The 25,139-nt window shown below is 42.3% G+C and overlaps 1 protein-coding gene across 1 annotated transcript; it reads right to left on the bottom strand.

Moving 5' to 3' along the window:
• Positions 1 to 4,077: 4,077 nt before the first annotated feature.
• Positions 4,078 to 24,675, bottom strand: cunh10orf88 (chromosome unknown C10orf88 homolog). The gene is made up of 9 exons (XM_071534559.1): positions 24,315 to 24,675; positions 23,514 to 23,663; positions 21,605 to 21,802; positions 20,195 to 20,264; positions 19,679 to 19,882; positions 18,270 to 18,380; positions 15,237 to 15,348; positions 14,574 to 14,769; positions 4,078 to 5,664 (listed from the first exon to the last, which is right to left on the bottom strand). Exons 2-9 carry the CDS (start codon positions 23,654 to 23,656, stop codon positions 5,457 to 5,459), a joined length of 1,242 nt encoding a protein of 413 aa, XP_071390660.1. The 5' UTR covers positions 23,657 to 23,663; positions 24,315 to 24,675; the 3' UTR covers positions 4,078 to 5,456.
• Between the last annotated feature and the right edge of the window lie 464 nt (positions 24,676 to 25,139).

The following is a 25,139-nucleotide window of genomic DNA, read 5'->3' as shown; positions in this document are numbered from 1 at the left end:
CCCAACAGATGATGCCTTCACTTGCTCCTCGTAAGTTCCTGCTTCTGAGCTCATGAGTCACAAATACATCTTCCTGCATTGAAGTGCTTTTGGTCAGAAACAACATCATGACCCCTGCAGCAAAGATAGTTTTCTGGTGGCTGTTGTTTTATTTTACAAACTTACAAAGAGAGGGAGCTGAGGATGCTTATGTCATTATCAGTGTGTCATCACTAATGAAGAGAAACATCTGTCTTTCTTTCTGTACTGTTTGAGCAGGAAATAGACCAGAATGCAATGCAGCCACGAGACAGGTTGGGGTTTGAGTAAGGGACGACTCCGTTTTTCTAGTCTGGAAAAACTCTCTACACTGTGTCTCTCTCTCTCTCCATCTACATGTAAAACCCACAGCTGAATGCAACAAGTTTACATCCATTCTCAGGAGGTTGTCAAAAGGCATTCTGGGAAACGTAGTAAATCACTAACTGCAGTAGAAGCAGACGAGGCAGGTTGAGGGAAAGTGGGTTCAACAAAATACTTTATCACTGAATAACTGCTGGTGATATGTAACAGTGGAAGAGGATCTGAATTTAATTTCGACCCGGTGGGATGAGACGTGAACGGAGCCGCTGACCTGATTTCTCCTGATTGACACAGCAGATTTTTACCCAGAAGTCTCCTCTCCTCTGCTGACTCGGCGTCTGTCCTCCACATGCCGACCAAAACATCCGCAGACATCATTTTCTAATTTGGCGTCCTCGTTTATGTAACTGCTGACCCGGTTCTGATTCTGACTCAGCGTTCGTCTGCAGCTGTCAGTTGTTTTCCACCTTGGCACCGAGCTTCACCTCTGTTTCACTTCAGATTTTGGGAAACGAGGCGATTCATACAGCAGATTCCACTTCAGACCTTTCCTCTGCACCCTTAAAAATAAAGATTCAAGTTAGAGCCCAAAGTGGCTCTTCACAGTGACGCCACAGGAGAAGCTTTTAAAGTTCTTTACTCCCAGAAAAAGTGGTACTACTACTTATTATTTTATTTAGTCCTTTGAAGAACCGAGAGGTAAAAGGTTCCCTGTAGAACTTAAGGGAATATTCCACTTAGTTTTAACATGGAGTTATTTATTTGAAAAGCAGAATATAATCTCCTCACCAAGATCAGATGCAGCTGGACGAGTTTGTAGATTTTTTGCAGATTTTTTCTTCCCATTCATTTGAATGGAAACTGACATTGAACATGTTGGTGAACAGATTCAGCATCAGATCCTGCTGCTGTGATTTCCAGCTGACTGTTGGTCCGACGCTTCAGAACAGAATCTCACCAAACAGCATTTTTACTGATAGAAGAGAACACAGTGGAGGGATACCATTTAGGAGATATAGTTCCTGTTGGGGAGACCGGATCTACTTTTATTTTTAAATACCAATTTTAGTGTAAACCAAGAATAGAAATGCAAAATGCAGATGCAAATGCAGTTACTGCTCTATTGTCTTATAGCAGGATCTGATGTTGAATCTGTTCACCAACGTGATCAATGTCAGTTTTCTGTCAAATGCATTGGAAGTAAAAATCTGAACGCTACAAACTCATCCAGCTGCATCTGATCTTGGTAAAGAGATGTTAAGTAAGGGATAATGACCGACGAGGTGTCCATTATCATGAATTAATGGACGACGCGGAGTCCATTAATTCCTGTTAATGGACTCCTCGAAGGACATGATCCTGCTTATACCATGGTCACTTGCCAAAGAAAAAAAAATTAAGACCATTAATTTATATTTTCATGCGTTTTGTAATCAAAATCTAAAGTTTTTCACAAGCCATAACTCAGTTTCCCTGGTAACACCTGAGGGTTTGTCTAATACCTGGAACAATCATTACCGTCCCATAAGGTTCTTATGCAACGGAAACGTTGTTCACTGCTCCAGTAAATAGGACGAACCTTAGATAGGACTTGGCAGCAGGAGATATTTCTAGTCCGCTCAGCTCATAGAACCCTTTGGCTCAGCTAGGAGCCAGAAAGCTAACGTTATGCTAGCAACATTCAAAGTCAATAACAAACAGTAAATATAATTTGACAGTATGTTTAACAACAAGACTAGCTAGCTATCAGCCATGTCATTGTCCCCAAATCAATATCAAGATTTTCACGAACATACAAATTGTAAACGGAGGCTTTGACTGCGTCCCTGTTGCTATGGTTACTCATTTTAGATACAGGCTGATGCTACGTAGCCAGCGCATTAATTTAGAACGGTGAACAGACAGTTTCACTGGAACTACTTAGTAGGTGTCCATTATCAGGAATTAATGGACACCCTGCAGCCAATCAGAATCCAGTATTCACCCAGACCATGGTGTAAATTCTGGTTTTCAAGGCGGTCAAGAGACAAATAACCCCCATGTTAAAACTAAATGGAGTATTTCTTTAAACAGCTTCTCCTACGGCATCACCGTGAAGAACTACTTTCGGTTCTAACTGGAACCTTTATTTTTCAGGGTGTATTGGCCTGACCGCTGTGCTTCTCCACATCAGAAGACATGCAGTGACTTTGTTTTCTGTTTCTGACTCAGCCTGACTGGAATATCGCCTGTGTTGGTTTTATATTTTGGGGAAACTTCTGGCGTTTTGCTCTACTGGCCTGGAGGCTATTGTCCTCCAGATGAAGCATCCACACAAGCATAATTCAACTTTATGTATTTTCTGACTCATTTGTACTGAATCATTGTTCCTGGAAGGCAGCGGGTGTGGCTGGCCGGCCGGTCGGGGAACGCAGCGCTGGAGCGACACCAAAGACACCAAACCTTCCGCCAGAACGTGTTCCCAACCATTAGTTCTCCTCCATCCTGAATTACTTTTGATATTTGACTTTTAAATATTGACACAAGCCCTTTGCAGAAGATTAGCCATGCTTCTGTTTCATTGTTTTTTAAGTACATGAAGTCTTTTTTTCCTCTCCACTTGTTGGAGAAAATAAGACATTTCTGTGCAGACTTTCATCCAAAGCGCCTGACAGTCCCACAGCTGTTTCTTATGGGATTTGAACCTCGAACCCGGCAGTGTTAGTGCCTTGCTCCAAACACAACCACCTCACCTCACCTCCTCTTTCTCCTTTCTACTCAGGATTTTAAGCCCTTCAGCACATCCCAAAGGGATTTCAGCAGATTTCAACTTGATTTCAGCACGTTCCAGACCGACTTCATCAGATTTCAACTTGATTTCAGCACGTTCCAAACCAACTTCATCTAATTTCAACTTGATTTCCAAACCGACTTCATCTAATTTCAACTTGATTTGAACACGTTCCAAACCAACTTCATCTGATTTCAACTTGATTTCCAAACCGACTTCATCTAATTTCAGCTTGATTTCAACACTTTCCAAACCAACTTCATCAGATTTCAACTTGATTTCCAAACCGACTTCATCTAATTTCAACTTGATTTCAACATGTTCCAAACGAACTTCATCTGATTTCAACTTGATTTCCAAACCGAATTCATCTGATTTCAACTTGATTTCCAAACCAACTTCATCTGATTTCAACTTGATTTCCAAACCGACTTCATCTAATTTCAACTTGATTTCCAAACCGACTTCATCTAATTTCAACTTGATTTCCAAACCGACTTCATCTAATTTCAACTTGATTTCAGCACGTTCCAAACCAACTTCATCTGATTTCAGCACAGACCAGAATATAATTATACCATAAAAATATTTTTCTCTGGTGAGTTAAATCTTTTGGGAACTCCATAACTGTAAGCCTTCCTTTTCTCTGCTGACAATCCCACAACTGTTTATTATGGGATTTGAACCCTCAACCCCGGCAGTGTTAGTGCCTTGCTCCAAACACAACCACCTCACCTCCTCTTTCTCCTTTCTACTCAGGATTTTATATATTTTTTGTTTTTATACCATGGAAAGCACTTTGTGACTTAGTTTTCATAAGTGCTACAGAAATAAAGTTTATTAATATTATTATAAATAGTGCTTGTATGATGGGATTCTATATTTAATTTTCAATAAAAGGCTGCATGCATTTAATTTTAGTGCAGTATAAATATATTTTATTTTCAGTGCAGTTATTAAAAACCGTCTGGTTAATTTACATCACAGCTAGAACAGTCAATTCAACAGTTTACAGTAGACAAGCTTCATGTTACAGACATTATGGAAACAATACAGTGTTTTCAAACAGATTCACCCTGTGTATGAATTAATTCATGAATTAATTTATGTATATTTTCCTGTCTTGTCTAAGTGACTCGTCCCTTCAGTGATTATAAGACGCCAAAAACAAAAACATATTAATTTATGACTTCCTCCTCCATTATTTTACATTCATAACGGGTAAAAGAAAAAGAAAGAATAGAAAAGAAAGATCAATCAACATGCAGGACTTAGACTCCTGTAACAGCTGTAAGTCTGTGTCTGAGTTTCTGTTGCTCTTTTACGGCTGAAACCCAAACCGATCCCAACTGAACTTGTTAGTCGTCAATTATCTCTCCTGCAGCTGTTCAGATCAGTCTGTAAACAGGTTACAGTGCAGACTGTGAATGTGGAAAGCGTTATAACCCAGGATTCAACCAGTGACAGGAGTTTTACAGAAACAACAAGGAACAAGACTTGAGAGAAAATGACAGGCGAGGGGGAAAGTCTCAGTGTGTTTACATGCACATCAATATTTAGACTTTATTGGGGATAAATTAGTTTTCTGCTGCTGAGGAAACATCAACAAAAACCTGGAGAAGCTCATTTTCCTGTTAGTTTTAAGCTTTTCTTCATGTTTCTGTGTCTGTTTTGTGTCTGTTAGAGCAGTCATTCTCAACCTTTTCCATATCAAGGACCCTAATTTAGTCCACATTAGAGCCACAGACCCCCATTTGACCCCCTGGAATCCCCTCAAGGACCCCTGGTGGTCCCCGGACCCCATGTTGAGGACCACTGTGTTAGAGGGAAGTTAGACTCTTTGTTTGTTCTGGTGGACAGATCTCTCTCTCGGTCCGAGGATCAGCTGATCAGATTTTGCTGCTGATTTCCACTGTTAGATGATTTCCCTTTTTTTTTTAGCCTTAACTATCATGCTGCGTTCAGGTGCTGCTGGGAAAGTCCGACATCCGGGACTTCCGAGGCGGCTGCTAAACAGCGTTGCTTTCACGTGCGATTTAGTCGGAAAATGAAACCAGGAAATCAAACGATGAAACAAACAGAAACCGTTCAGGAGCTGCAGCTTTGCTCAGAGCGGCTGGAGGTTTGACTCTGCTGACAGACTTCTGGTTTCACGAGACTTTGCATGTTAGCAGATATCGTTAGGATTATCATGATGTTAGTTTTGTCCCAGTCCCGCCTCTTCTTCTGCTTTTCCTCCGTCAGCGTCCCGACTGTGATGTCACAGCCGGGCGATGAGGCCTCCCGGTTAAACACGTTACGTTTTAGTCTTTTTATGTTTTCTGGATCTTTCTGGTTCATGACCTCACTGCGGGACGGGGGGGGTCTGGGCGGTGTGCGGCGGCGGCGGCTCCGAGGCTCCGCCCGTCAAGCCGGGCGCGGCTCCCTGACTGAGCGCGCTCAGTAGGGCCGTCTCCAGCTTCTGCTCCAGAGCGTCCAGCCGGCGGTCGATGTGCTCCTTCAGCCTCCGCTCCATCTGCTCCAGACGGCGCTCCATGGCCGAGTCCAACTCCCTGCAGGGGGGGGGGGGGGGGGAGGAGGAGGAGGAGGAGGAGGAAGGAGGAAGGAGAAGGACAGAAGGTATTACACGCCATTTGACTAGAGCTTTTATCCAGAGCGCCTCACAGCACCATGACAACATGGGACATCCACCATTTAAAAACAGACTCCTCCTCTAACAACATGACTTGAATTAAAGACCCCCTGTGATTTTTAACCTTGTTAACATGTCCATGTGGTATTTCACTCATGTTACAACACATATCAGGAGCAACATAAGCAGTCAACACCATGGCTGAGCATATCTGCTTTGAAACCGCAGTGTGCCAAGGACAGGCTCAAAAAACCAGATTCAGTCAGACAGGACTTCATACGTCACAAACCCAAGGAACCAATCCCGTAACAGACGGGGGGGGTGCTTTACATATCATTATGTGCCAGAGGAGAAGCCAGGTGTCAAAACGATGGCAGAGACGTGTTTTGTTTTTCGGCTGCAAATTCACAAAAGGAGAAACAGTGAGTCTTCATTTATTACCGAGAGAGAGAAATGTGTGCAGTTTATTTGTGGTGATCGTAACGTTCCAGCCAAACTTCCAGAGAAAACGCAGGTTTGCAGCAGCCGTTTTCAAGAGCAGAGTTTTGAAAATCTTTCACAAAAACAGATGGGTTTTGCCACAAAACTTATATTGAAGCCCGACGTAACCTTATTTTAAAGACCACTGAGAAATGTTTTAAACAGCTAAAAATAGCATAACGGGAGGTCTTTAAAGTCCGTTATGGGGAACAATTACAGTTTATATTCATTTTAACACCTTTACTCACAAAACAGTTAGGTTTTTGAGGATAGAATCATCTGTGAATTTGAAATATTGACTGATGAAATTTAGGATGCAAAACGGTTCTGCTGTGTATCTCGGGTTAGCAGTTCAGAGTATTATGGGATATGAGTTACATCCTACAGGAGATATGAACAGTCATGAAAAGAAAAAAAATTAGACATGAGCAGCAAATCAGAACTGAGCCTGAAATGTGAATGTAGCCAGAGAAAGAAAGAACAAAAGAAAGAAAGAGAAAAAAGAAAGGAAGGAAGGAACAAACAAAAGAAGGAAGAATGAAAAAGAGAGGAAGGAATAAAAGAAAGAAAGAGAGAGAGAAAGAGGGAAGGAAGAAAAAGAAAGGAAGAAAGAGGGAAAGAATGGAAGAAAGAAAGAAAGAAAGAGCTGACTCATGAACAGCAGAGCCACATCAGACAAAACACCAAATATAAACAGACTCAGCAGGACATTAACCTACACACACACACACACACACACACAGACACACACACACAGACACACACACACACACACACACACACACACACACACACACACACACACACACACACACACACAGCTGGTTTGGGTTTTTTTCCACCTAAAGGGAAACCTTCATCTTAAATGTTTCCTCCTCTTCTTCTCTTTTCCCAAACTGAATCACTTCCTGTCGTTTCTTTGCTCTGAGGTTTCCCAACAGATTCCAGCGGCCTTAGTTTTTTTACCCAGAATGCTTGTTGTGTGATCTTGGAGAATCTTCAAACCGCCAAACCACCACTCAGATCCAGAGGAAGTCCAGACTGCAGCATCAACATCCATCTGATCCCCACAGAAAACTCCTCTTCCTCCAGTGAGACATTAAAGTGAAAATCCCCCCCTTTTCTTCTTCTTCATGGATAACCGGCCAATCACAGAAGAGGTGATGTCACCTCCAGATGTCTCCAGCAGCTCCAGTGGAGTCTGATATGAGAAAATGTTTCAGGATGTAAAACCTCAGCGGTAAACATCAGGTTTTGGTGTCAGTCCCTCAGGATCAAAGAGCGAGGGCTTCTTTCTAGAGCCGCCATTTTGCACCAAGAGACGTTCAACAATCATACAGGGAGAGATCCATCAGAGAAGAGGAGAGAGACCAGTTTCTCCACCACAGGAGCAGGAGAGAGACCAGAATGCACTGCAGCAGAGAGACAGCCTGGGGGTTTGAGTAAGAGGAGAAACATTCACGTTGTATAGAAAAACTCTCTCTCTCTTGCTCTTACTATTCTATCACTTTCTCTCTCTCCTCCTCCATGTAAAACCCACAGCTGTATGCAACAAGTTCCCGCCCCTTTCTGGAGGTGGTTGAAAGGCATTCTGGGAAACGTAGTAAATCACTAACTGCAGTAGAAGCAGACAAGGCAGGTTGAGGGAAAGTGGGTTCAACATTCAGCATCTTTCATATATGGAAAAAAAAAGTCTTTTGTCTCCTTAAGTCACCTGCTATCCTTCAGAGGTGTGAGCAAGTCCACTCTGCTCGAGTCCCAAGTCAGTCTCAAGTCTTGAGGCACAAGTCTCAAGTCGAGTCCCAAGTCTAAATGTAGATTACCAAGTCAAGTCCAAGTCATTAAAGTCAAGTCTCAAGTCTAAATGTAGAACAGCAAGTCAAGTCAGAACAAATCAAGAGTCCAGTATCAATTTAATATCTTAAAGAAAACTAAATATCTAGGACTTTTCAATGCAATATGGTTTTAATAGGATAAAAACTTGGTAAGAGCATCATGAGTTTGATTTCTATAATCAGTTTCAACTTCAATAAATTCAATCATTCCATACAAATTCAGAAAACAGAATTTAAATTCAGTCGTCTGCTGGAACAAATCTCATCACTTTCAATCTAAGTCATTTACACAAACACAAGATCTCAAGTCAAGACTTTAGAAACCTTTTCAAGTCATCAGAGTACAAGTCAGAGTCAAGTCCCAAGTCACCAGAACCCAAGTCAAGTCCAGTCTCAAGTCTTCTCTTCATGCATCAAGTCAAGATTCAAGCAACTAAAACGCAACTCCAGGTCATGTGACTCGATTTCTCAGTTTGGAATTAAACTCTTCAGATATTTTAATTTGTGAAACCAGACTGATGTTGCTGTGATGAAGACGTACCGGTCTGCTGTGGTCCTGAGCGTCCCGTCCCGTCCGGATCTGGATCCAGACTCTGCTGTTCTCAACTCAGCTTTGTTTGGACAAAGAGCCTCACTGATGAAGCCACGGTCCGACACATGAACACACTTTCCATACGAAGAGCGGAGCTAATGTTTGCTGTGAATCAGTCCAGATAATAATAGTCTTTATATCAGTGTTGGAGAGCCGGTTTCATTTATTATATCAGTTTTGGTGAAGTATGGCACCAGTTGTTTAAAGCTTCACACACACAGAGACGCTGATGAATCAACTCTATTGTCTCTCCATGCTCCTCGGTCATTGGATAAAAACCAGAGCCCCATATCTAAATGAGTTGCGACATTAAAATGCCATTTAATTTTTTCTGTTTCCAGTGAATCCAGTTGGAACTTCCTTTTGCTGATGAACAACATTTGATAAGTAATGAAATTTCATATCCGTTATTTGAAAACTGTGACTGACGGCATGAAAGTAAAACTCACCATCAAATATTACTGAATATATCGGTGATCTTGGGTGCTTTTTACTTCCTAAACTGACAAATAATTCCTGGAAAAACAAGTCGCCTCTAAAACTTTACTGTCACATCCATCGTGGCTTTTTATTCAGGCCGTCTCTGTTAGCCGGGACAGTTCAGTTCAAGCAAGTTTAGATTTTACAAACGATGGAAAAAAAGAGTAAACTTAAAAAAATCGAATTAAATTCATTAGATATAGATCTACACTACAAGTCTTACAGCCATTCTGATCTCCAGTCTTCTGCTTAAATGCTTGAAATCAGTTTTAGTCAAATATAAACAGTGAAGTTGATCCTATGTATGAATTTCTTTCCAAAGCCTTTGTCTTTCCATCAAGGCAAAGAATCTAAAATATAAGATAGTTTTGATTTGTTTAACACTTTTTTTGGTCGCTATATAATTCCATTTATGTCATTTCCAGGGTTCCCACACCTTCTTAAACATCAAATTCAAGGACTTTTCAAGGACTTTCCAGGCCCAATTCCCTCAAATTCAAGGACCCAACATGGCAGAGTTTGAGACACGGATCAAGGTTAATTACTGTTACAACACTGAGAATTTTTATAATGAGAACTAGCAGGCTTTACAGAAGCCTGCTAGAAGAGACAACAATTAAAAAGAGAGAGAGGCTTGAATGTGTGAACACTTCTCAGCTGTTACTAACGTTAAGTAAAAAAAATATCAAAAGAAGTTAAATTTCTATTCTTGCACAAAATATATAAATTCAAGCACTTTCAATGACCCATGTCTATTTATGTCCATTTTCAAAAACTTTCAAGGCCTTTATTTTTTTTTTTTTCAAATTCACAAACTTTCACGGATTTCAAAGGACCCATGGGGACCTTGTATATCATACTTTTGAGTCTTTACTGTTATTCTAAAATGTGGAAAATAAAGTAAAAATAAAGACAAATGTGATGTGTCCAAACTTTTGATGGGCAGTGTATATATAGATATATTACGATATATATATTAATGATTGGGGGAAATGTAAACTAGATGTAGACAGCAGTAAACGGATTGTAACTCTAAATGACTCTAGTATTCTGACAGTGTTTTATAGAGAAACCCGACTGATGTGTCTGCTGTGTGTTTCCAGCAGCTCCAGCTCAGTGATGCTGCAGCAGGAAGCGGTGGGAGCCGTTTGGGCGTCAGCTGACACGACCGTTTGGGACGGACGGCTCCGGTCCCACCGCAGACAGACTCTTCTATTGTCCCGTCCAGTAAAGACGTCTCTGTTGTGTCCACTCTGCTCCACACCATGTGACTGCACAACAACCAGCAGAACGCTCACTGCTGTTTTCACTTGCAGTCTGAGCTTCAGAAGAGTCGAGTCAGAAGATTCAGTCGGAGATCTGTCTGTGTAACATGAAGATCCACAGACAGCTTGACCCGAGTCAGACTGTCACCAAGCTCGAGTCCCAAGTCAGTCTCAAGTCAAGTCCTAAATCTAAATGTAGATTACCAAGTCAAGTCAGAACAAGTCAAGAGTCCATTATCAATTAATATCTTAGAGAAAAGTTTTCAATGCAGTATAATTTTAAAGGGATAAAAATTCCAATAAATTCAATCATTCCATACAAATTCAGAAAACAGAATTTAAATTCAGTCGTCCGCTGGAACAAATCTCATCACTTTCAATCTGAGTCATTTACACAAACACAAGATCTCAAGTCAAGACTTTAGAAACCTTTTCAAGTCATCAGAGTACAAGTCAGAGTCAAGTCCCAAGTCACCAGAACCCAAGTCAAGTCAAGTCTCAAGTCTCAAGTCTTCTCTTCATGCGTCAAGTCAAGGCTCAAGCTATTAAAACTGTGACTCGAGTCCAAGTCATGTGACTCGAGTCCAGGTCATGTGACTCGAGTCCAGGTCATGTGACTCGAGTCCAGGTCATGTGACTCAAGTCCCTATCTCTGTGCTGAACGAATGGGAGCGAAATTTATATCTGAACTGTTTTGTTTACTGTTGAACTGTACGGCTCAGAAACCCAGATCACCTGTCCACACACACACATTTAATTTAATTTAATTTAATTTAATTTAATAAAACAAAATTGATCTATCATCTACCTTGATGCTTTGGTTATGTTGTGCTCAACTTCATACCAGTTAAGGACGCTGAATTGAATCGAATGTGACTGTGGCAAGTCGGTCATTATCAAAATAATCCCAGCAGGGTGAATCAGACCCGACTCTGTTCGTCCTGCTGCTGATTCCTCAGCTCACCGAAAGAGCCGAGCAAACACGACTCACTTCCTACACTGCCACACATTCACTGATCAGGAAACCACAGATCTATTTTTCTCTGCAGCAGCACAGACCGCTGTGGGGTGAAAGGCGGTTCCCAGGTGGAGTGATCTGGTTCTGGACGGTGGGGTCAGATGGTAAACAGTAGAGTTCAGTAGAAGACGATCTGCAGAGGGGAAACGGTCGGTGCCGCCGCTTTCAGAGAGAAATACTCAAATTCAAGGAGGTCCAGTCACTAAAATTTCTTCCCATCAAAGGTCCAAAGTATCATAATGTCTACCTTGTGCTATGATTCAGAGGCTTATATGTAGTTGTTGTATGTTTTCCTATCAAATAAAATAAACAATGTACATTTTATTTCATAGTGGCGCTTCACATTGCCACTTTTTCCCACGGTGCAGCCGAGGGCGTCACGAGGCAAATTCAGGTCAGTCAGTCAGTCAGTCAGTCAGTCAGTCAGGTAGCAAGAAGGTCCTGGGTTCGATTCCTGCCTGGGGTGCTGTTGGCACAGGGGGCATGTTCTCCCCATGCCTTCGATGCCTAGTGCCCAGGTGGGTTATCTCGTAAAAAGGGCCTTTCTGTGTGGAGTTCGCATGTTCTCCCCATGCTCACTTGGGGGGTTTCCTCCATATAACATGGATAAGAAGCCCCAGAAAAAACATGCAAGAAGATCGTCGCCTGACCAGCGATGGACATTAAAAAGAAGAATAAATAGCTGCCCACTGCTCCTGGCCTGTCCCGCGGAGGAAGGACGGGCCAAGATGGGAAAATGCGGAAAATGCACGTGTGTGCATGCGGTGTAGATGGTTGCATGTGACCAAATAAAGATGGGGTTTGTCCGTCCTGTTTCTGTAACTTGTCTTCGCTGCCCTACAGACTTTAACGTTACCTTGTGGTATTTAAGTAACGTTAGTGGAATCAGGTAATTTAACCGTGTCGCAGTGCTTGTTGAACTCGCGCTGTGGGTCTGTACAGGATCTGTGTTTGTCATTTCTGCCACAGGTTCAGAACATATGAGGCAGACCGGTTTAGAACTCGTTGCGGGGAGAATGAAGACATGTTGGTCTGTCCGTTCATCCTTCAAAGCTTTCTGCATCTACTTTTCTTATTTTGGAGCAAGACGTGCTGTCATCTCTCTGTGTAGCTTTCGTCTCTCTCTCTCTCTCTCTCTCTCTCTGTGCATTTCCCGTTTTGTCGTGATTGGCTGAGTTCAGTGAAGTAGACGCACGTGATTGGTCTCTGGCCTCCCAGCTCCACTTAAAAAAACGCTCCGTTTAATCTTATTAATTCTCATTAATTGATCAGAAATGGGTCGCGGTATTCAAACTTGCTCGATTAATGTCAGGTACAAACTGATTCAAAGACCAAACTACACCAAATTTATCCATCGGTTTCTCCGTTGTGTGACAGATGCAAAGGTGCAGAGGGCTCTTCAACGCATCTTTTCTGGCTCTGTCCTCATTTACAAAAAATTTGGTGTGAAATATTCCCGTGGTTTTCCAGAGTCTGTGGAAAGGACGTCCCCCCCTGATCCAGAACTGGGACTCTTTGGATGCTCAGAGACTGCTTTAAGCTAAATATCTGAGGAACAATTGGCATTGATGCTTGGTGTGGTAGCTGCTAAAAAAATGATTCTAACAGATTGGAAATCACCTACAGCCCCCTGCTTTCAGAAATGGCTCAACGAAATGATCATAATCATACAGATGGAGAGAATACACTTCTACAAATCTAAAGTGCCCAATAGATTTTTGAACATATGGGGTCCATTCATTGTCTCAAAAATAAATAATTGTTAATTATATTCTGTAGTGATGCAACCCTGTACTCCTTACCCTTTACCTGTACTCTTGTAATACCTGACTATGTAACTTCTTGAAAATTGCTGTGAACTAAGTCATACTATATATACAGTACTGTGCAAAAGTCTTAGGCACCCTAGATTTTTTGTATAAATTTCTTAGAAGTCTTACGCCCGGGCCACACCGCCTGCGTGAGCGGCGCGTGTGCGTCGCGGAACCTGTTGCTTTTAATTTCGGCGCCCATGTTAACAGGTTAGAGCAGCCACACAGCCCGCGTGAGCAGCGCGTCTCAGGCGCGGCTCATCCAGAGATTCGCCGTCTCGCCTATTTTGTTCAGCGTGACGCGCGCGGTTGTCAGCACAAATAGAAAATGATCTGTTGATAGTCATATTGACATCATACCAGCAACATTACACCTTTCAATACAGTTTCAATGTCTGTATCTGTAGAATATGTCACAGACATGAAAAAAAAAAAAAAATCTGTTTCCGTTTCAAATTAAAAGCCTTCTAGCGTTTCTGTGGACAGAATCCCTTCATTTGTTAACACAAGACGTCTATTGTTAAATATTTGCAGGACCGTGTTGTAGAAAATTCAGTGACTTGCAGGCTAAATTAGTGGAGTTTAATTGTGGAAATACGGTAGTCATAGCAGAAACCCCACGTAGGCTATAGGCAGTATTTTTCCGGTGCTCGCTCTCTCTCTCTCTGAACGAGGGTAAACAAAAACCACGCGACTGCTTCCTTGGTACAACTCTTGACTTTTCGGACCGCTCATCAACATATTAATTACATTTATAATGACATGAAATTAAACATTCTATGGCCATTATCAAAGGCAACCTCAATGTAGAAAGATAGGCAGCGCCGCAGCAGCAACGCTCTCTGTGTGACACCACAGGCGTGCGAGCCGCAGCAGTTCAGCGAGGTAGCCGTCACGCACCGCTCACGCAGGCAGTGTGGCCCGGGCGTTAGATGTTTATTTGTTTTCTGCATTAGTGTGTCAGTAGACTGCTGTTTATTGTAAATTTTTGATATTCAGAAACTTTTCATTTCATTAGTTTTGAAAGCATCTTCATTTTATGGATTTCTTTGACATATGCCTAAGACTTTTGCACAGTACTGTATATATACGTATATGTCTGGCAGCTTTTTTTTTTTTCGCTTCTCCTTTTTCTTCTCTTTGTTATTTTTTGTCTTATCTTGTTTACATGTGTCTTGAATATAAAGCTGAAAATAAAATATAAAAATAAAAAAAAGAAATGGGTCGCGGTCTGCACAGATCCGTCACTGGGTCCGGATCTGGCCCGGAGTCCGCCTGCCTGATATAGAAGAACTAAATCTATGACCTGATCCTCTAACAGACAGCGGACTCTCTGAGCTCCACTCACCACGCTCCGTTGCTGCGGCTCCTCTCCTCGGCGTCGTCGAGCCTCAGCTGCGTCACCTGACCACAGACGCTCTGGAGCATGGGCAGAAGCTCGGGGGCGGGGCTTAACGCCTGACCACGCCCCTGTCCGTTCAGGAAGTGTGACATCATCTGTGCCAGCTGGGCGTGGCTCACCGGACCCGAGCGCCCACTGTTCACTAGGGGTGGAAAGAGATATTTAAAGGTGCAGGTTTTTACTGTCACATAACACAGACAGACCATCATATATCTGCAGGGTTGATAGAGTTGTTGATCAATACCTATGACTCATTGATTACTTGGCCAGCTGCTGAGATTTCTGGCTTTAAAACTCACTTTCTGGTCCATAATCCATACAAGATCAATTTGTTGCCAGCTATAAAAAAGCCTTAAAAAACTAAAACAGTATAATCTTCTATTCTATAACATCACACAGAGACAGAGTTCCTACATATTTTCCATTTCAACACTCAAGTTCTTACCAATAATCAATATTAATATCATAATTTGTGAGCTTTCAGTGGGTCTGCAGCTACATTTTCTTTTTGATGTTTTGTCCAATTCCAAAACCTAACCTGAAAACCTGGACAGTGAAGTTTATTTTCCAAAACTTTTCCGGACCTGAGGGGAAAAAACAGATCCTCACCTGTCTTCTCGGTATCTAAACCGGTCAGTTTCGGTCCGGGGGGCGAAGAGTCGGAGCCGGACCCGTCGGACCGCGGCGCTCCGTTCTGCGGCGGCCGGGCGGAGGCCGGAGGCTGGAGGAGAGAAGACGCTCCGTCACAAACCTGATCTGAGGTCAGCTGTTACCCAACTTTCACTGGCTTCAAGTCTGGAGCGGGTGGAGTCACTACAGCTAAGAGTTTTCTGTCTGGGAGGGGATTTGCAAAAGACGTGATTTCAACGTCACGTCTATGCTTTATCTCTCATATCGCCCAGGATCATTACGGCTATGTATAGACCTATTTTAGACCAAGCAGTAAATACATTATTACAATGAATAAACATCTGTAAATACCAAAAATATGCACCAGAGAAGTCCTGTAGACTAGCCTACAAGATAATTATCTGAGCACAAGAAGTAATTTCAACATTGCGTCTATGCGTAGCTCTCATATAGCCTAGGATAATTTGTATAGACATCTAATAAACTTTCACTTTTCAACCCCATTTAAACTTAATTTAGCCTAGACGGCTATGGCCATTTAGACGTGTTTTAAATGTCTAATCAGCGTAAAATTGCTCAGTGGGATAGTTCATCAACAAAGACAAGACAGAAATTCTCATAGTTGGCCCCAAATCCAGGAAAGATCTTATCTGCTCAAACTTAGGGACCCTGACTTCACAGGCTGGACCACAAGTTAGAAGCCTGGGTGTTATTTTAGATTCTGATCTTAATTTCTTAGCTCGTTTTAATTTGTTGACCAAAACTTCTTTCTTTCATTTACGCAACATAGCTAAGGTGAGACCTTTTTTAACACAACAAGACACAGAGAAACTTGTTCATGCCTATATATTTAGCAGAGGTGGGGGACTCGAGTCACATGACTTGACTCGAGTCAGACTCGATTCGCAAATTTGAGGACTTAAGACTTGCTTGACTAACTGATAAAAGACTCAACTTGACTTTGACTTGGTATTCATGACTTGAGACTTGACTTGAAAGGACTTGATTTTTTTTTTTAATTAAATATTTACTTGTAGTTCATTTAGGAGGCTTGTTATTCATTGCCACAAAATGTCAAATATCAGTAAGATTTATAAGATGTAAGCAGGCTGCAACAGTTTTCGTTAATATTGAAAATAAAACTAAACTTTTCATGGCCGCTGTCTTTTAACTGATTTAAATGTGGAAACTGGGGTAGATCATCAGAATTTCGTATGACTTGACTTGTGACTTGTTTGACCTGAGCAATGACTCGACTTGTCTTGCTTGACTTATAGCAGGGACTCCACTTGACTTGCTTGATTCTCACCACAGTAACTTGGGACTTGCTTGGGACTTGAAGGTTAAGACTTGAGACTTGCTTGTGACTTGCACATGTGTGACTTACTCCCACCTCTGACATACAGCTGGCTGGACTTTTGTAATGCTCTTTATACCGGTCTTCCCAAAGCAGCAATTGCAAGACTACAGACGGTACAAAACGCTGCTGCCAGGGTCCTAACCAGGACAAACTGAGAGAACACATTACACCTGTTTTACATGAGTTACACTGGCTCCCTCTGTCTTTCAGAATCGATTTTAAAGTCCTTCTCATGGCTTTTAAGGCACTAAACGGTTTGGCTCCTCCCTACATCACAGATTGTCTTTCATTTTATCTGCAACATGCCTTCTAAACGTCCCAAAGGTCCCAAAGGTTCCCACAAAGAAAACGGGAGATGCTGCTTTTAGTGTGTGTGCCCCTAGGCTCTGGGACGCCCTGCCACTGCACATCAGACAGGCTGGCTCAGTGGACTTTTTTAAAAGACACTTAAAAACATACCTTTTTAATCTTGCTTTTAATTAACACTTATTCTTTTTTCCTTTTTATGTACTTTTTTATTATTATTCTGTAGCGCCTTCCATACAGAAGTGCAGCCCAAAGTGCTTCACATAATAATAAATAAATAAAAACAGGAAATTAAATAAACCGTAAATACTTAAAGCTGCAATAAGCGATTTTCTGTCCACTAGAGGGCGACAGACACCGTGAAACATTTGTAAATAAAGCTCAGCAAAGCCACTGCACTACAGAGGCCTACAAAGGACAAACCTAGCAAAGGACCGTGCATAAATGCTAACAGCTAACCTAACTGTATCTGGTTAATAAGGTTAATCAGACTAAAAGAATGAGGAAATAGAGATATGTACACAGAATAACCTTAATTAAAAGCCAGATTTTAAGCCAGAAAGAAATGTCAAACTTTTTCTTAGAAATAGCAACAGAGCTCGCTGTTCTGAGAAGGTTTCCACCCACAGTGCTGAGCTGTGTTTGTCCTCTAGACAGGGCAGAGGCAGAGGTGGGATGTAACAAAGTAAAAATACTTCATTACTGTACTTAAGTAAGATTTTCAAGTATCTGTACTTTACTCAAGTTTTTCTTTCACTGAAGACTTTTTACTTTTACTCACTACATTTCAAAAGAAAAATCTGTACTTTCTACTCACTACATTTTCAAAACAGACTGGTTACTCTCGGGAAATCATCAACTGATTTTCTAAAAAAAATATATTTTCAGCATCAGACAGCTTCCATCCCGGAAACAGCTGATCAAGAGCCAGATGTGATCGGCTGCTTGTTCAGCAAAGAGACACCAAAAATTAGGGAAAGGGAGAGGGAGAGAGAGAGAAGCAACAAGAGAGAGAAGCAACAACGCAATTAGCGTTCGTGAATTCAGCTGCTGGGGTTCAGGTTCCTGATCTGAGCTGCAGACTCTTTCTCATCTGGATTCAGAGGAACGCTCAACAGAAACCAGTTTAGAACATTAGAAATGACTTTTTTAGAGAACGACTTTTACTTTTATACTTTAAGTAAATGCCATGCACTTTTATACTTTGAGTAAAGGATTTGAAACGGTACTTCAACTTCTACCAGAGTATATTTTTAAATTAGTATTTGTACTTTTACTTGAGTAGGGAATTTGTGTACTTCTGCCACCTCTGCTGTAGAGTGACTGAAGCATTAAAGCAGTGATACCCGGAGCTGTGCAGGCTGCGGCCCGTTCCTGTCGGCTGCTCTGCTCAGGACAGACGAAGCTCCGCCTCCCATCAGGAGAGGCAGGAAGCCGCTCAGAGCGCCGGCCTGGTTCTGGACAGAGAGAGAGAGAGAGACAGATCACAGTCACCTGACACGGTCTATGGAAAGAACCAAACCTCAACTCCAGTAGTTATATACTCTACTAGACATCTACACCTCAAAATACAGAGCTGACTGTTTCGGTTCGGTTCGGTCTGCAGCATCAGGACTGCAGACAGACTGACGCTCAGGCTCCACTGCAGGAAAGCTGAGCTCCCACTGATCTTTAAAGGAAGGTGGGGGACAATTATGTCCCCCACCTTCCTTTAAAGATCAGTCCCCCACCAAAGGGGGGGCTGTGGATCGGTCTCCGTCCGTTAGTTTGTTCGTTCATTAGTTAGTCACACTGTAACGTTGACTTTGTGCCGCTAGGGGGCGGCATTGACAGTGAATGGGGACTCAGTGGTAAAGCAACACAGTTAAAGTTATCATAGGTAACATAACAGTCTCCACACGCTACACACTTGGACACATCAGACTGGGTTGATGTGTTGAAGTGAGAGTCAAACCTCTAACCACAAGACACTGTAGTTATTGTCCAGTTGTTGGACTGTTGTTCTGTTATTGCATCATCACTGCACTACCACTGTGCCTCAGTGTTCACTACTGATATCATATTACCACTGACCTACTGTGCAATACCATATATCACTTATCATTCAGCATTTATATTATTCATAAGACTCACGCTCCTGGTGTTGTATGTTATATTGTATATTGTATTATAAATTGTATTGTAGTGTACATTGTGTAATGTACGGATTGTATTTATTGCGTATTGTAGTTCTTATATTTTGTACTGTATTGAGTAAAAACAGGACAATTACAGTTACTACATTTCAAGATATAACTTGTAAGCCTAATTCTGAGGAGAGTAGGCAACAGAAATATATGGTCAATCTGTCCTTTCATTGTCCCATACCAAAATGCTTATACAATTTCACTCATATTTCAAGTTCACTCAGCAATCACTGACTGACCCAAGGGTGGAGCTACATCACTGGTGGGACAACATGTTTACTGTTTGCTTGTTTAACGCAGCAATGTTTTTTCTCATAACAGCTGCTAGTGTGCTTGTAGTTTTACTCCACTTCAGCCCAGTAAGCTAAGTCTTTATGACTCCAACCTATAAAAATCAGGGTCTAGTCGGCTCGGGCTGGACCAATGGGGCTCAGGACAGTCTGGGCTTGAATTTTGGGGCCCGATTCCAGCTCTGATAAGTCAGTGTCGCTGCAGTTCCCCCTGGGTGTCTATAGGGGTCGATAACTGATTTCCTGCTCCTTTAAAGTTTCATGGGGTCTTTCTCCTACCTGCTGCTGGAACTGCACCATGTCCATGAGGCTCTGGGCTCCGGGGGACAGGCTGCTGCCCATCTCCTCCACCAGGCTCTGCACCCGCTGCAGGTCGATGCCGGGGCCGGGGCCGGGGCCGGGGGCCGGGCCGGGGCGGGGGGGGCGGAGTCCCAGGACGATACGACACACCAAAACACTGCTTCTACCACCGAGGGACAGCAGCTGGGGGAGGAAGAGGAGGGGAGAGAGAGGTGGATTAAAGGAATAGTTCACTGTTTCTTCCCAGTTCTAAAATAAAACAATACAAACCAAATGTAATGATGCAACAAATGCATTTTATTAACAGTGGAGTTTAACAGAAAGGAAACCATCTGTGCCAGCCAGCTGTATAGGTCATGTGATATCATTTAATTAGGCTACTGATTGATTTCTCATATTTTCCGCAGGACATTTTGGCCGGCAATATTTTTATTTATTAGACAACTGCATGTTTTACCGGCCAACAGAAAGCCTGTGAGCCTGAACTCAGCTCACCTTCACCTCACAGCAGGAGGAGGGAGGATCCAGGACCAGCTGCTTCCTGTAGAACGGCCCTCTGTCTGCACTGTGAGCAGGAAGAAGAGACGACACAACCATCACAAGTCCATCACAAGTCCATCACAAGTCCATCACAAGTCCATCTCAAGTCCATCACAATTCCATCACAAGTCCATCTCAAGTCCATCACAAGTCCATCACAAGTCCATCACAAGTCCATCACAAGTCCATCTCAAGTCCATCTCAATTCCATCACAAGTCCATCACAAGTCCATCTCAAGTCCATCACAAGTCCATCACAAGTCCATCTCAAGTCCATCTCAAGTCCATCTCAAGTCCATCACAAGTCCATCACAAGTCCTTTCTATCAAACAAAATGCAAACACCAAATACTCCAGACCTGTGAGGCTGAAATGAAAACATTTGGGTTCAAATTCCTCTGCTGCGGAGGTGGAGACTCTGGTCACATGACTTGGACTCAAGTCACAATTTAACTACTTGAGACTTGATTTGATGCACAAAGAGAAGACTTGAGACTTGACTTGACTTGGGTTCTGGTGACTTGGGACTTGACTCTGACTTGTACTCTGATGACTTGAAAAGGTTTCTAAAGTCTTGACTTGAGATCTTGTGTTTGTGTAAATGACTCAGATTGAAAGTGATGAGATTTGTTCCAGCAGACGACTGAATTTAAATTCTGTTTTCTGAATTTGTATGGAATGATTGAATTTATTGAATTTGAAACTGATTATAGAAATCAAACTCAAGATGCTCTTACCTTAAGTTTCTTAAGTTTTTATCCTATTAAAACCATATTGCATTAAAAAGTCCTAGATATTTAGTTTTCTTTAAGATATTAAATTGATACTGGACTCTTGATTTGTTCTGACTTGACTGGGTTTCAGACTTGAGACTTGTGCCTCAAGACTTGAGACTGTCTTGGCACTCGAGGGAAGGTGACTTGGTCACACCTCTGCTCTGCTGTCATGTGAGGAAACAGCAGATCTTAAACCAAAACAGTCTCAGCTCAGAGTCAAAAAATCTCAACCTGGAACTAACTACGCAAGTTTAGATTACCTGGAGAACCGACTTGTTAAAGAGCAAATCAACACGAAAAAGTACAACATTCCCATCTGCCTCATGTGATTTAGTGTTGTATACCATAAGTAAGTATACAATTTTTAATAACAATAACAAAAATAATGATATTGAAAAACAAAGCTGCATAATTTTAGACATTTTTAATCTATTTCGTCATTTTAACAAAATAATTCAACATTCTATCGTCTGTAAGTAATAGCTTTACCTGGAAACTATTGGAAAATATGGAAAATATTTAACACCAAGTACATAGCTTGAGTGTGTGTGAGTGTGTGTGTGTGTGTGTGTGTGTGAGAGAGTGTGTACCTGTCAGTCTGAGCCTCCTCCCTCTCCCCTCGGCCCGTCCCGCAGTAATCTCCCGTGTGGTTGTAAACCTCCATGGTCCGAGCCTCGCTGACCACCAGCAGGCTGCTGATGGCGGCGGGGGGGGCGGAGGGGGCGGGGCTACAGCGGAGCGTCAGGATGCAGGGAGACCCCTCCTCCGTCTGCTCCAACAGCACCGCACTGCAGGAGGAGATTACTGTTAAAAGGAACAGTTCACCCAAAAATGACATTATTTATTGTTTGTCCACATAACACACAGCGAGTCGCTCTTCTCCAAACCAACTGGAGTGAACAGGGAGTCGTTCTTTACAGTTCAGATAAAGGTAAAAAATTACCATAAAATTTCTCCAAACAGCTTCAGCAGCAGAATCCAGGTGTTCTGAAGCCGATCGATCGCACTGTGAGGCCGAAAGACCGATATCCACAGCAGGATTTAGCGCAAGTCTTCCTCACTAAAACTGTTTTCAAAAGCGTTCACACTTGTGCGCAGTTTCAGAACACTTGGATTCACCAGTTGTGGAGCAGGCTGACATGGAGCTGCCTGCTGACTCGCTGTGTGGTAGGGTTGGGCGATATGTTAAAATTTTCCAACTGGCCACTGTCAGCCCATCAACCGGTGATTGCCGATATATTGGCGCAGGTGTGTGTGCGGCGCTCAGGGGGCGGGGCAGCCCCCCACTCCCCAGCGAACAATCATGGAAGAGCTCGTTGCCAAAAAGAAAACAAAATCCCCTATTTGGGATTATTTTGGTTTTAAACCGGATGAAACTGGCAAGCCGAAGGACCTAAATGAAGTAATTTGTCGTCTTTGCAAACGAGTCCAGACAGGCTGAACAGCTCCGACACTGTTTGAAAAAGAGTGTGATGGCGTCAGATGAAGGAGCCTCCCTCCTCTTGCAGCCTCCAAATGAACAGACAGGTGGGATAACATATTATACTATCAAATGATCAGGATGCACAACCGCACATACAGCTTTTGGTCTAGTTCTCAAATATGATTTATGAATTGACGTTGCTTTTCGGCACCGATCGATCAGACAGCAGCCGCTAAAGAAGACTTATTGTCATTTAGTCGCTCACTGCCCTGTTTTGTGAAAGACTCGTCGGAAATCAGTGGAACAAGAACGTGCAAAATATGGCCCGACTCACACTGCCAGTTCCTATTCACGCACACTTTGAATTGTGCTTTACAGGTCAATTATTTACCATTTAAATTAGAATAAAATGAAAAATCAACCGGCGATGGACTCAGCCAATCGCTGATAGCCGATATATTCGTCCTGTCGCCCAACCCTACTGTGTGTTTTGTGGACATTGAAAGTTCCGGTGACACCGAGCAACCACGGGTGAGTTCTGAAGCCGACAAGGAAGTCCAGCAGCAGCAGTTCCTCTAACGTCCGCTAGAGTCCGGCTCCAGAAAGACTCCAGACCTCCAACTCCATGAAGTCAACGGACCACAAGCCAACTTCTGATGAAGTCAATACATTTTTTTAAACAACAGGTTTTGGTCTCAGTAGTTAATTTCACTTCTTCTTATGTGTGTCCTTACAGAGATTTTCAAAATAAGTGCGTCATTAACGGGATATAACGGTTATAAAACACAGGGTTGTTTTCCTAGTGATTGACGGGTCACCGGGCTTCTCTCCGGCTGCTCCGGCTCCAAAACATGTCAACATGGCGGAGATCGTAAACCCGATCGTTCGGCTTCAAAACCCTTCAGAACCCTGATGAAGAAAACTCACTACTACATCTGTTGTTCGTCTACGGGTGACACAAGGGTGATGAATAATCATAATAAATTATTTCAATATTGATTGATATATAACGATGTCACATGTTACACCATCGACTCTGAACCGCACGGTAACATGATATAAAGTGTGACTCGTACCGGTCCGACTCGTCTCTCTCCGTCTGACTCAGGTCTTTGTCGTCGCCGTCGGCGATGAGAACAGGAAGCAGAACGTCGGCCAGGCGGCGCTCCGCAGCTCCACAAACCCAACCAGGTCCGTTCTCCACAGCAACGTCCGCCATGATGACACTGGGACCAGAGGGGGGACAGGTTAGGGGACAGGTTAGGGAACAAGTTAGGGAACAAGTTAGGGAACAAGTTAGGAGACAAGTAGGGCTGCAACTAACGATTCTTTTCATTGTCGATTATTTTCTCGATTAATCGATTAGTTGTTTGGTCTATAAAATGTCAGAAAATGGTGAAAAATGTGGATCAGTGTTTCCCAAAGCCCAAGATGACGTCCTCAAATGTCTTGTTTTGTCCACAACCCAAAGATATTCAGTTTACTGTCACAGAGGAGGAAAGAAACCAGAAAATATTCACATTTAAGAAGCTGGAATCAGAGAATTTGGACTTATTTTTCTTCAAAAATTACTCAAACCGATTAATCGATTATCAAAATAGTTGGCGATTAATTTAATAGTTGACAACTAATCGATTAATCGATTAATCGTTGCAGCTCTAGAGACAAGTTAGGAGACAACGATTAATCCAGTAGCTTTATTACAGTAGATAAAGCTACTGGATTGTTTTATATTCGTATTAACACCTCAATTTTTTTTTCTTTTTTCACTTTTTAAAACAGAAATTATTGTGCTAATGTGGCTGTTTGCGTGCCTTTTTGTCTGATCATTATAATAAATCAACATTAAAAACATAAACGTGCATTTCGTGACTCACCGTGAATCGTGAAATCGCCAGTCGACGGTTATTTATCGGTATTTTCGTCCTAAATTCGTTCCAGATGCTACTAGCAGGACTGAGACTTCTGCAGCCGGTTTGGAGGGAAATAATTTTGCACTATGTCCATTTGTCAAATAAGATAAAAGATTTAAAAAATCCCCGAAGCCATTTAAAGTTCCCATCAACATTCAACCAGACAGGAGCTTTTAACTCGCTCCCTTCCGGTGCGATGTTCAGGTTTCTGACTTGACAGCTCCTCGTGTCTTCATAAGTCGACAGAAAGATCGTGAATTCAATCCATAAATATAAATAATAACCTGGATTTAACCTAATTTCTAACTACATACATCGGACAGCAGCAGACACACGACGGGATGTTGTGAAATTACGTCATATCACAGCGACTCACCAACCAACAGGCCCCAGAACAGTAGGCCGTCCCACATGCCTGAACGAATTTCGTGCGTCAAGCTACAGAGAGGGAGACTGAGACAGGAAGTACGGCGGATTTGATTTCAAAATAAAATCACTAAAACATTTGTCGTTGTGAAAGTGTACTTTTTTAAAATCAATTTTAAGATTAAATTTAAGGTGTTCCTGCACCTTTTTTTTAAATATTGCAGAAGAGATACAGGAAGGAAAAGGGGACAACATGCATCAACAGGCAGAGTGGAATCGAACCTGGGATGTTTCTGTTAGGCTATATGGATATATCTTGTATGACTCTGAATATCTGCTGTGTAAATGTATTTTCAGAAAAAAACAGCATTTGCATTTTAGTTTAATAAAGTTCTTCACTCTCACTTTGGTAGAGTGATGGAA

This window comes from Centroberyx affinis, unplaced genomic scaffold (assembly GCF_046629955.1).
Source record: "Centroberyx affinis isolate AG114_WGS23_722 - 3 ecotype Tasmania unplaced genomic scaffold, CSIRO-AGI_Caff_v1 ptg002578l_1, whole genome shotgun sequence".
NCBI lineage: Eukaryota > Metazoa > Chordata > Actinopteri > Beryciformes > Berycidae > Centroberyx > Centroberyx affinis.
The sequence above is the reverse complement of the archived record's forward strand: the minus strand, read 5'-3'. Positions and strand labels throughout refer to the sequence as shown.